General features: G+C 38.3%; 1 protein-coding gene across 1 annotated transcript in view; it reads right to left on the reverse strand.

Moving 5' to 3' along the window:
* ITSN2 (intersectin 2) overlaps positions 1 to 10,446 on the reverse strand; it is a gene marked incomplete at its 5' end in the record, with an annotated part of 41,722 nt that overhangs the window by 25,193 nt on the left and 6,083 nt on the right. Inside the window, 10 exons of the mRNA XM_027897462.1 lie at positions 282 to 403; positions 564 to 609; positions 894 to 1,060; positions 1,785 to 1,849; positions 2,674 to 2,879; positions 3,317 to 3,461; positions 3,742 to 3,917; positions 5,688 to 5,809; positions 6,744 to 7,189; positions 8,388 to 8,524. Coding sequence (XP_027753263.1) covers positions 282 to 403; positions 564 to 609; positions 894 to 1,060; positions 1,785 to 1,849; positions 2,674 to 2,879; positions 3,317 to 3,461; positions 3,742 to 3,917; positions 5,688 to 5,809; positions 6,744 to 7,189; positions 8,388 to 8,524 — 1,632 coding nt within the window. The remainder of the gene's footprint in view (positions 1 to 281; positions 404 to 563; positions 610 to 893; positions 1,061 to 1,784; positions 1,850 to 2,673; positions 2,880 to 3,316; positions 3,462 to 3,741; positions 3,918 to 5,687; positions 5,810 to 6,743; positions 7,190 to 8,387; positions 8,525 to 10,446) is intronic.

Consider the following 10,446-nt stretch of genomic DNA (forward strand, 5'->3'; position numbering starts at 1 on the left):
ACAGTTTAGTGTTTTATCAGTTAAATCCTAAACAATTTATTAACTGTCAGCTTCCCTCTCTCCCCTCCCATGCACATGTTTATTGACAGTTTCACTGTTTTCTGTGACCAAAACAAAATCCCCCCAGCAACCTAAGGTTTAAAAGAACCTTTTTTCCCTCCTTTGGGGCATTCAAGATGAAAATAACTTATTTCTGGCCAGCTTTTAGACAACTCTATACTTAGTTGTTTTTTTGAATTAAACTTTTTTGAAGTCACAATTATTTCTCCTTGAATAACTACCTGCAACTCTCCTTGCCACCATCCACTGGCATTTTTCTTCAGGATAAGTATTAGCTGTCCTGGAGCAAGACTGAGCTGTTCAGTCCCTGATGCAACGTAGGCAGTAGTAACCTGAGCAATTTCTGAAAAGAAAACATATTCATTGCATGTGTTACTTTTTCACATCCACAGTAATACCCCGGTACATAACTTGCAGCTAAGAACATGAGCCACACTGACATGAACCAAAATGCTCGGAGTCACTTAAGAAGCAGTCTTAAAAGTTAAGATGTTATCACTTACCGGGTTTCTTATTTGTTGTTCCAGTTTTGCCAGCATAACTAGAAGCCTACAAAGACACAAAACCCACCTTTTAACGTGCAGTAAAAAAAAGCAGAGTTCACACTAAAAGCATATGGAAATTTAAATTTTGAGCCCATATTTAAGAAAACACCATCCTGTATGGACAGAGGCAGTGTGACACTGGCTACAGCATTCATTTAGCACTCAAGCTACCAAGGATTTTCTTTTCTGTCAAGCACATTGACCTCTGCTTAAAATCACTACCCAAGAGCCAGGTGTCAACAGAATAAAAGAAAATACCGTGTGTTAATTCTCAGAACACGAACTCACTTCTGGATCCTTTGGTCTGACATAATTGGAGGGGAAGATTCCAGTTCTGCTATCAATGCTCCCGGTCCACCATTCCCCTTCCTTCTGGGTCACCAGGATCTCCTCCCCTTCCGTGAAAGTCAAGTCACCGGGCTCAGAGCTTGAGTACGAATAGAGGGCAACGTACTCTGTGCAAGAAGCACACAAAGGAGGAGACAGCGGTTTCAGATGGGGGATAAAAGTACATCAGGTGCAAATACAGGGATATCAGCATTCACCAGTGTGCTCATAACATGGATCACACCTTCACAAGCCTGGGAACTGACCTATTTACCTGCTTGACTGCAATCCCATCTCGCCTCACGCTTACAACTCTTACAGGTAGAACAACTTTGTAGTGAAAAAACACAGGTGCAACTAAAATATAATGAGGAAGCATGGACATACAGTAGATTACAAGGCTAAGAAAGTGCTTCCCAAACAATTTTTCTGCAGTTATATTTGTTTTCTCCACTTCTTACTGATTATAGGAGAATGATCCACACTCTGAAGAGTAAAAATCCATTCTCATGTCTCTACAGTACAACAATAACACAGCAGAGAACAGTAGGAAGAGAACTTGGTTTACAGTTATGAGACATATTTAAGCTTTCAGAAATATATTAGTGCTCGAGTAAAAGTCTTAAAAACAAAACCCAGGCCTGTGCTCAACCTGAATTAGTCACCATTTTAGAAGTCTCATATCAGTTCCTGTTTTATAAGTCTTGTGCCAGCAGCTCAACATTTGCACTATGTCTTTTGGACAAGCACCAAAATGCCTGCTCAGCAATTCCTCCCAAAATTAAGTATATTCACATGTCATTAGGCAGGAACAGACTGCAGCATTAGTTGGCACGTTTCATGCTGTCTTACCCTCTCCTGCTGTGTAACACTGTGTATTAGGCCTTTTGTTTACAGCTGCATAAATGGCTTCTGGTCTGCAGAGAGAAAAAAGAAAAGGTTTGTGTAACTAAGAGGCTGATCAAGAACAAATCTCTCAGTCAGGATGAGACCAAGCTCACTTTGGTGATCACAGAGCTGGTATTGACTCTGAATTAACTGCAAAGACTTCCCTGACTGTCAAACAGTGACAAGTGCTACTGATATTTAGTATATTAATGGCACCCAAGAGCACACCACTTTAAAAAAAAGAAGTCACATGATGAAAGATAAGAGGACAAATTCACAAATTATGTTATCCAAAAGAAGTAAAATAAAGATTTTGATAAATGCTCTTATTCTAAAGACTTTCTAAGAACTTTTATCACAACATATGCAAAGAATAATTTGCACACACAGTGAAGCCATCCCAGCAGTATCCAAACTTTGGAACAATTATCCTGCAGCATTGGACTAGACATAATGATCTTTTCAAGTAAGAAAAACCACGCCACTTCTACCAGATGTGCCTCAGGGCTTTCAATTAATTGTAGGTCACTTAAAATTGGCACCTTCAGAGGCAGAGTGCAACTGCACCGCAAGAGAGCTGACTTGGTAATGAACAAGAAGTCTGGCATTTGATGAATAATCAAACACCACTGATTTTTCACAGCACTCAGCCTAGCAAGACTGTCTATTTACACAGCAGTGAGCCCAACATTACCTGGTTTGCCAGAATGAAATAATAAAAGCCTAAAACAACATGGTGTAAATTTTAAATGGTATTTATATTCTGCACACTAAAGCACTGCAAGAATTCTGCACTCTAAATCACTTCTTTTTGTTAACTGCTGAATAAAACAACAAAAGAAGTCACACTTACTCCTCTTTCTTGATTTCACTCCCAGGTAAGAGCTTGACATATGACTTTGGAAACCAACCCCTTCCTCCATGTACCTCTCCGAACCACCAGTTCTCCTGCTGCTCCAGGACAGTAATGATATCATTCTTTGAAAAATTCAAGTGGTTATCTTTTTTTGCAGTCCAAGAGCAAAGTGCTTGTGCTTTTAGGTTCTCGACAGGCTGCCCCTGTAAGACAGAAGTGGAGATGTACATTGACCACACTACCCCAGACTGGTGAAGATGTTAAAAATAAACAAACACTGATGTATCTTTTACTGAAGCTTAAGCAACTTCATTCCTACGTGATGGTTGAGCAATTTTTTTTTACATTGATGTTTGCATGCAACTCAGTTTCTTATTTGTTAGAAATACCTTCTGTGACTAATTATAAGTGAAAATTATTTCAGAATTATGAAACATGAGCCTTCTTGTTCAATAGTCCCAGGAAACATGGAATTATACCAATGCACACTAGTGGAGCGTTCAGACGAGTTTCTTCACCCTCTAGCCTGTTCAGTGCTCCCAGCATTAGCAAAGTTGTGTGTTGTTTTGGTTTCTCTTGAAATCATTTTAATGAACATGAATCTAAAACACAGCAAGTTGCCCACTCTCACACAATGTACCTGCCCATGAATGGGTGAAACAGATCCAGGGGACACAGTGCGAGTAAAAGCTGATTTCTGTTGCCAGGCTGTATTAACATTCAGGCTGGAAAAGGGGATGTTTTGGTAATCAGGTTCTTCTGCAGATTTACTTGGTGAAAGTGGTCTGCAATATGAACACAGGCATATTTATCAAATTATATTTTTTATTTAGTAAGTATCTCAAGCAGAGTATTTTTTTAACACATACAAAACAGACATTCTATACAACAGGAAGCAGACTATCAAATATCTAAAAGTCTTAGCTTGGAAATTTTAAGGATGTTCTTCAGTACATTTTATGTCTTCATATTTTAAAAACAAACACCAAGTGAAAATGTATAGCACATTATGTACTAGCCAAATTTAGAAATAGCAATTTCAACACAAGCATAACAAAAACTCACTCTGAAGCAGCTGAGGTAGTAGATAAAGATACTGTAGGAGGAAGTAAGGCTTTCTTAGGAGATAAAGCTTTTTCTCCTTCTGGTATTTTTTCTACATAATTGCACGGAAACCAACCAAAATGTCCTTGAAAACTCCCATAAAGCCAACCAGGCTCTCCCACATTTTTTTCATCAACCTATGGACAGGGGGATAAATAAAAAGGAAACAGAATTAGCAGCACGAAACAAATGGGATATCTGGTGTGTCAGCACCTGCTGGAACTGAACTAAGCAATGCTCTCACAAGGATCAGCATTTCCATTCTCCCTGTTCAGAACTGAGCCGATTTTGCCCTGTTCACAAAACAGGGTGATGATGCAGCCACACTGGTTTCAGACACAGGTAGAGACAGGCCTCAAAGACATTATATTCCTCCAAACAGGTCCCAGACATGCACATGGGGGATCTTTTAGTGTATCTGGAGACACTTTGGCTTGCCAAAAATTATGGTGCATTGTGTTGTGTTTTGCTGAATGTGCAGCCCACAGGCAGTGGCTGGAGAGCCCAGCAGAGCAGGGAAACAACCATCCTGCTCACAGATGTAATTAGCTGTGCCAGCTGACTGCATCCAAAACACACCCAGAAGTTCTGCTGTTTACTGTAGGATTAAGGATAGAGCATCCTTAAACATTCACAGCAATACTGAAGCTTCCATTATGCTGCAAATTAGCCAGTTAGTGAAAACTACCTAAAAATTAGCAGCTCAAAGTACTATCAGCTTGTTAGCTTAGCTGAGGTTTGGGGTGTAAGAGGAGGAGGAGCAGGGGGCAGCTGTTAGCCCATTTCTGAAATCAGACACCAATAGTTCAATGATACAATTATAGCTGAGAAGGAAATCAAAACAAAACCTTCTTCTCTTGTTCCCTCTTCCAGGCTTCGATGGTATGAAAATGCAAATAAATGGTTTATTGTTGTTAAACTGAAGGTTAATAGTCAAATCGTGTTTTAATATTTTGTACCACGCTGCTTTCCAATTCTCCCTTATCACCTACCTATATCACTTATAGTCTGACTGAGGAGGATCCATAAGTACTTACAGATTAGAGAGAAATATTAATTGTATTACCATGGCTGTAAATCAGTTTTCACACATTCACCTGAAGGCACAGGCTTTTAAGACCATTTATGCTGCCAAGTGACAGAATTACAAGAAATGACACAGATTTCAACTGAGATGCCACAAGGCATTTCCAATCTTACAGCCCTGCTGTAACATTATATATAGCAAATTCAGCTGAATCCAGGAAAGTGCTACAAAGAATGGACACTGGATAAATTACTGCAGGTATCTGCCTGAGGAAGGGTTTATAAAGGACCAGTCAGCAAGAGAATCACAAAATCATAATGGTTTGAGTTGGGAGAGACCTTAAAGATCATCTGTTTCCAACTCCTCTGCCAGGGGCAGGGACACCCTCCACCAGACCAGGTTGCTAAGAGAGGCAGAAATCCATGTTAAGAATATACTAGAAAACAGTATTAAAATTCAGAAGAGCCTTTCACATCTACTTGTTAAATAACTAGTTTGATTTTAATTCAAATGCCATTAATTAATAATTCATGCCTCTATTTACTATGCTCATATTTCAAGCAGACACTTAGAAGCCAACTTGTACAGGTACAATGAACTGCAACAACTGCATCATTTCTGATCTACTAATTTTAGGAAGTTTATGTTGAGCATTCACTATTGTTATTTTTTAAGAGATTCTCAGCATCTTCAGGATGTGTAAGATTCAAAGAAATATTCTGGCTGAATTAATCCTAATTTCACCTGTTTAAAAAAAAAAAAAAGCAGCAATCCAACTTAAAGTAAACCTTAAAATATATCAGGTTAATGCCTTTGACCCTTACGACCTTGTGCATCTCTAGGTCATTTTTGCAACTTAAATGTGAATGGCAAATCTTACCTGGATTACATCCCCCGTATTAAAGCTCATCTCATCGTGGTTCCTTGCTTCAAATGGATACAAAGCTCTGTAATTTACCAAGGCTACAGAATTCCTGGACTCTGCAACAGTAACTGCATTGCCTGGATGGATAAGAAAACAAGTTACCATCTTGACACAGATAAAAGACAAGCACTTATTTGGAGCCCCATCATTTCTCTTCTCATCTTTCCTTGCCACTCTTCTCTGTGCCCGCCACTGGCTAAGCCAGTGCTTTAAGAGAGTCTCATTTCATATCATTGTAATTTTCCAAGTTGAAAAGATACCATTGTTGCAACAATGAGTGTTCATCAGCACGTCTGAAGATTTTATTTAGAAACCTAATGTAGCAAAATATCGTGGTTTCTATTTTCTTTGCATCTCTGTTCTGCAACCGAGTTACTAACAGTGAATGTTTTACAAGGCATAGCTGAGGTATGCAAATATTTTTTAGCCCTGTTCTAATCTGGGTTTTGCTGAACTCAGTGATAAATGTGGCTAATAAAAATAGGCAAGAACTCATGAAGGATGAAACTAATCAAAAGTGCCTTTAGTGTAAATATTGTTAAGCCACTATTTTTCCAAGTCCCACAGCTAGTTAGGTCTAGTCATTCAGTTCTTTGTTGTTTTTTTTTTTTAATATGAGGTACTGAGTAATGTAGAAATAAACTAGATTTCACTGCCCATCTCTCATCACTGAACAAAACTCCATATTAATATTCTTTTTTAATGAAAGAATGTACAAGCCTTAGGAAAAAGCCAAAATATTACTCTTTCTATTATTCGTGATTTGTTGACCACCATCACTGGAAGATTTCTCATGAGAGTCACAGGTGCCAAAAACTAAAGCAATCTAAGTTAACAGGATGTTTTTATAACTAACAACAGACACGAACCATTGCTGGTTTGGTTTTTTTAAATTACATCTTAGACAATGTCTAAACCTCCCATGAGGTTAACAATAATACATATGAAGAATGAAATAACACTCAGGAAAATAAAAGCCATTAAAGCAAAAATGTAACAGACTAAGATTACCTTCATTTTTCCAGGGTGGTTTAAGACTTTTACCCTCTGTTGGTTTCAAAAGATCGGCAAACTTTTCATTTATGTTTATTTTAGAAATGTGTTTCTCCACCTCTTGAGAGTTGGTTGCTTCTTTTATCTTCTTCATTTCTTCATTCTGCTTACGCCTCTCCTCAGCTTCTTTTGCTATTTGTTCTTGCTTTCTTTTATCTTCTTCCAGTTGCCTCTGCCTTTGTTGTTCTGCCTCCCTCAGGATTGTAGCTTGTCTACTTTTCTCCTCCTCTGCAAGAAGCTGCTGTTTGTTTTCCCTTTCTCTCATCTGAGCAAGTGCTTCTTCAGCTTTCAGCTTTTCTTGGACTTTTTCCTGCATTCGTTCGTCCTCCAGTCGCTTCTTTTTCTCTTCTTCTTCCCTTCGGATATTTTCCTGCCATCGGTTCTCCTTCTCCCGTTTTGCCTTTCTGAAAGAAAGGAGTGAGAGAGGTAAGAGAACATTCATATAAAAATGAGTGAGATTGTGTTCCTAATTGACAGCACTTGCCAGCAAAGCTCAGTCTTGGGTACTGGTCACTCTGCTCTCTGGGCAATCAGCTCTTCCACAGGAGACTGTGCTTGGTCTTAACACGAGTGCCGGTACATTCCACATAAAAACAACAAATGGATTAAACTCCTTGGTACAGAATGTAGTTCTGTGTTGCCACGGGGTTACTTGTGCAGTGCCTTCATGAGCACTTCTGCCCCTCTGCATCATCACCAGGTCTAGATGAGACCATTTCATCAGCTCACTGTGGGAGATCAGCTTCCCTGCTGCGCATTTTATTGTGCATCCAAGCACACAGCAGGATCTAGTAGGAGCTGTGCAGTGATGTTGCTACTCTGTCACATAGCTGTGTTCAACCAAAAAATTAACACAAAATAGGTAGCTGATAGCAGAAGGTCCAGAGAGAGGGAAAAAAATTGAGTGGCAACTTAGGACAGACAGAACCAAACCCTAAAAACTAGTTCCTTAAACAATCAAACAAAATAAAAGAAAACTAGTCAGGAACAACGCCATGAGAAATTAAGAGCTGAGAACAGTAAGATTTTGAGTGCTTGATACAAGACTGGGCTGAGCAAAACCAGGACATGTGTAAGTGAAATTTAAAACTTACAGGTCGCTCACTCATCCAGCTTTCAAAACTAGCACAGGAATTAAGCAGTCAATGCCCTTCCTTAAGGAAGTATCAATCTCACAACTGCTGGGATATACGTGACAAAAACCTGGCAACTGCTCAGTCAGAAGTGCTTTCAAAGAAAAGTCAGATGTTTGGAGGCCACCAAAACAAGACACAATATATGAGGAATTTTAAATGTCTGAGGATTATCTATTAAAGGTACTAAAAATCAAAACAGCTGAAGGGACTACTTGGTTCATTTATACATCAAAGCTGAATCATAAAGTTTGTTTTTAATCTTCTTTTCTAAGCAGATTGGAAAGAGGAAATTCAAACCATCTTACACCACTGGTACTCCATATAAAGTGTTTCCCCCAAGGCAACCAATAGGATGTATTTTTACATTCAAATATATATGTCTGTGTATATATATAAATCTCTTAAAAGTCACCACAGCATTATTTTGCTTTAAAAACTGCAATGCTGATTCACTCAGCCATGGTACCTTGCAGCCTCATCTTCCAGTCGCTTCTTCTGCAGAAGTTCAGTTCTTCTTTTTTCTACCTCTCTTATTTTGTCCTTTTTGATCCTGTGGAGCTGCTCCAAGGCTAATTGCTGTGTGCTGTAACTTTCTCTCAGGTCCTAGGGAGGGAACACAATGAAGTACATCAAAGGGAACAAAGCCAATCTTTGAGAAAAGCAATCCAGGCATTTTAATGCTTTTTGAACCAAGTTTTGATAGAAATGGCCAAAACAGTATTAAGTTATTAACAGTCCTTGGAGGTCACTGTAAAGAAAGTCAAATCAACAGAAGGATAAAGGGAGCTGGCAGCTTTGCAAAGTCAGTGACGTATTTAAGGCTTTCAAAGAGCCCTTCCAGTCATACACCTGCTGGAAATGCCAAATAGGACAGAGGAGAGGGGAAGATGCAAAACTGAGTGTTCAAACACAACATCATCTAAGGGCAGAGAGGGCAGTGCAGCGTATTTTAAATAGCTACAAGGAGGCAGATTTCAGCTGAAAGCCAACACAGTACCATAAACTTGAGAACACATCCCTGCAGTGGGGTGCTGGCCTTTGTGATGCTTTCTGAATGATCAGTCCCCTATTTAAATCAGAAAAACTTTAAAAAACTACCTGGCAGGATTACCACTGTGGGAAGCCATAGATTAAAGACACTAACTTTGACTGGAGTTCTCCTGTGTTTGTAAACTTCACAATTTTAGTATTTTTCTTTTTAACACACTCTTCAAATCCTCCCTCTGATAACAACCATTTTTCAGAGTAAAACATCAGCATGAATCTTTGGAATTATTAAATTTACAGAAGAAAAAAAATCTACAATAATAGATTACTTTAGATTGTACTTCACCATGTTATAAAACATCTGTAGGACAGAGTGTTTTTACTTAGGAATCCTATTGATACACATGGAGCAATGCAACAGGATTGATCTCATGAATACAAATAAAGCAACTAAGAATGATCCATTCCCACTACAATATGCAACTCTATCAATAATCATAGTGCCTAAGATATACTGTGTAATTTATGTGACAAAGGCAAGATAACAAGATTGCTGTGTCAGTGAAAGTCTCTGTAGCAACAAACTAAATCAAGCATTTGACTACAATTTCCTCCCAAACATATTCAGCTGAGAATACTTTTTCTTCTCATTTTGTATAAAAATTCAGTGTTGCTTCTGAAGCAAACCTGCATTATAAAAACTCTCATATCTTTCCTTCAAGGACAGAAAAACCCTTATTCAAAATGAAAAGCTCAGTTAAGTAATCCTGACTTTTTTTTTCCCCTCATAAATTATTCTCAAAGTCAGATTTCTGACCCCAGCAGACAAAAGCAGGGTTGAAGAAAGACAGCAAGTAGGTTTTAGTAGTGGGTTAATCTGGAGGTTTAACAACATCATGTTTGCCATGTCATATGTCATAATCTGCATACTGATGCTATTTCTATACTTTTAAACTTGGACAAGAATCCATGTACCTGACTCACAGCTTAGATTCATGGATACATGGAGAGAACAACAGCTGGAAAAGTGGGAGAAGGACACTGTTTCCATCTGAAACAATAGTTTTTTGTTTCATGTTACCTTAACTAAGAAGAAAAATACCCGGGTAAAATAACTTAGTGGACAGTCTATTAAGAAATAAAAAGTCAATATTTTGCAATCAGTATTTTGAAGTTTGGATTTCTAATCAGGTAAGAAAATGTTAAGTCTTTGAGAGGATGTAAAAGGTAGCAGAAAGAAAAACAGCCTATCAGTTGTCTTTCAGGGAAAAGTATTTAATAGAAGTTATACAACTAAACAGAAAGGGTAAGCAGAGAAAAATTGCGAAATAATTAAAAAACCAAAAAAGCCAAAGATTAGAAAATAACCTTAAGTAAGAGGAAGAGGTTGTTGAGACAGCTTAGCAGAGACAAAAGGCACTGAAGAACAGAATCATCCATATTCTCACACTGTAAGATAAGGTAGATAAAAAGCCAATTAATCTTTGCACTGTATTTTGAAAAACATATTTGAGGGAAGACTGAATTGTGGATGCAGC

The sequence above is a fragment of the Empidonax traillii genome, unplaced genomic scaffold (assembly GCF_003031625.1).
Source record: "Empidonax traillii isolate 1590-97213 ecotype Southwest subspecies unplaced genomic scaffold, ASM303162v1 scaffold543:size1229247, whole genome shotgun sequence".
In the NCBI taxonomy this organism is placed as follows: domain Eukaryota; kingdom Metazoa; phylum Chordata; class Aves; order Passeriformes; family Tyrannidae; genus Empidonax; species Empidonax traillii.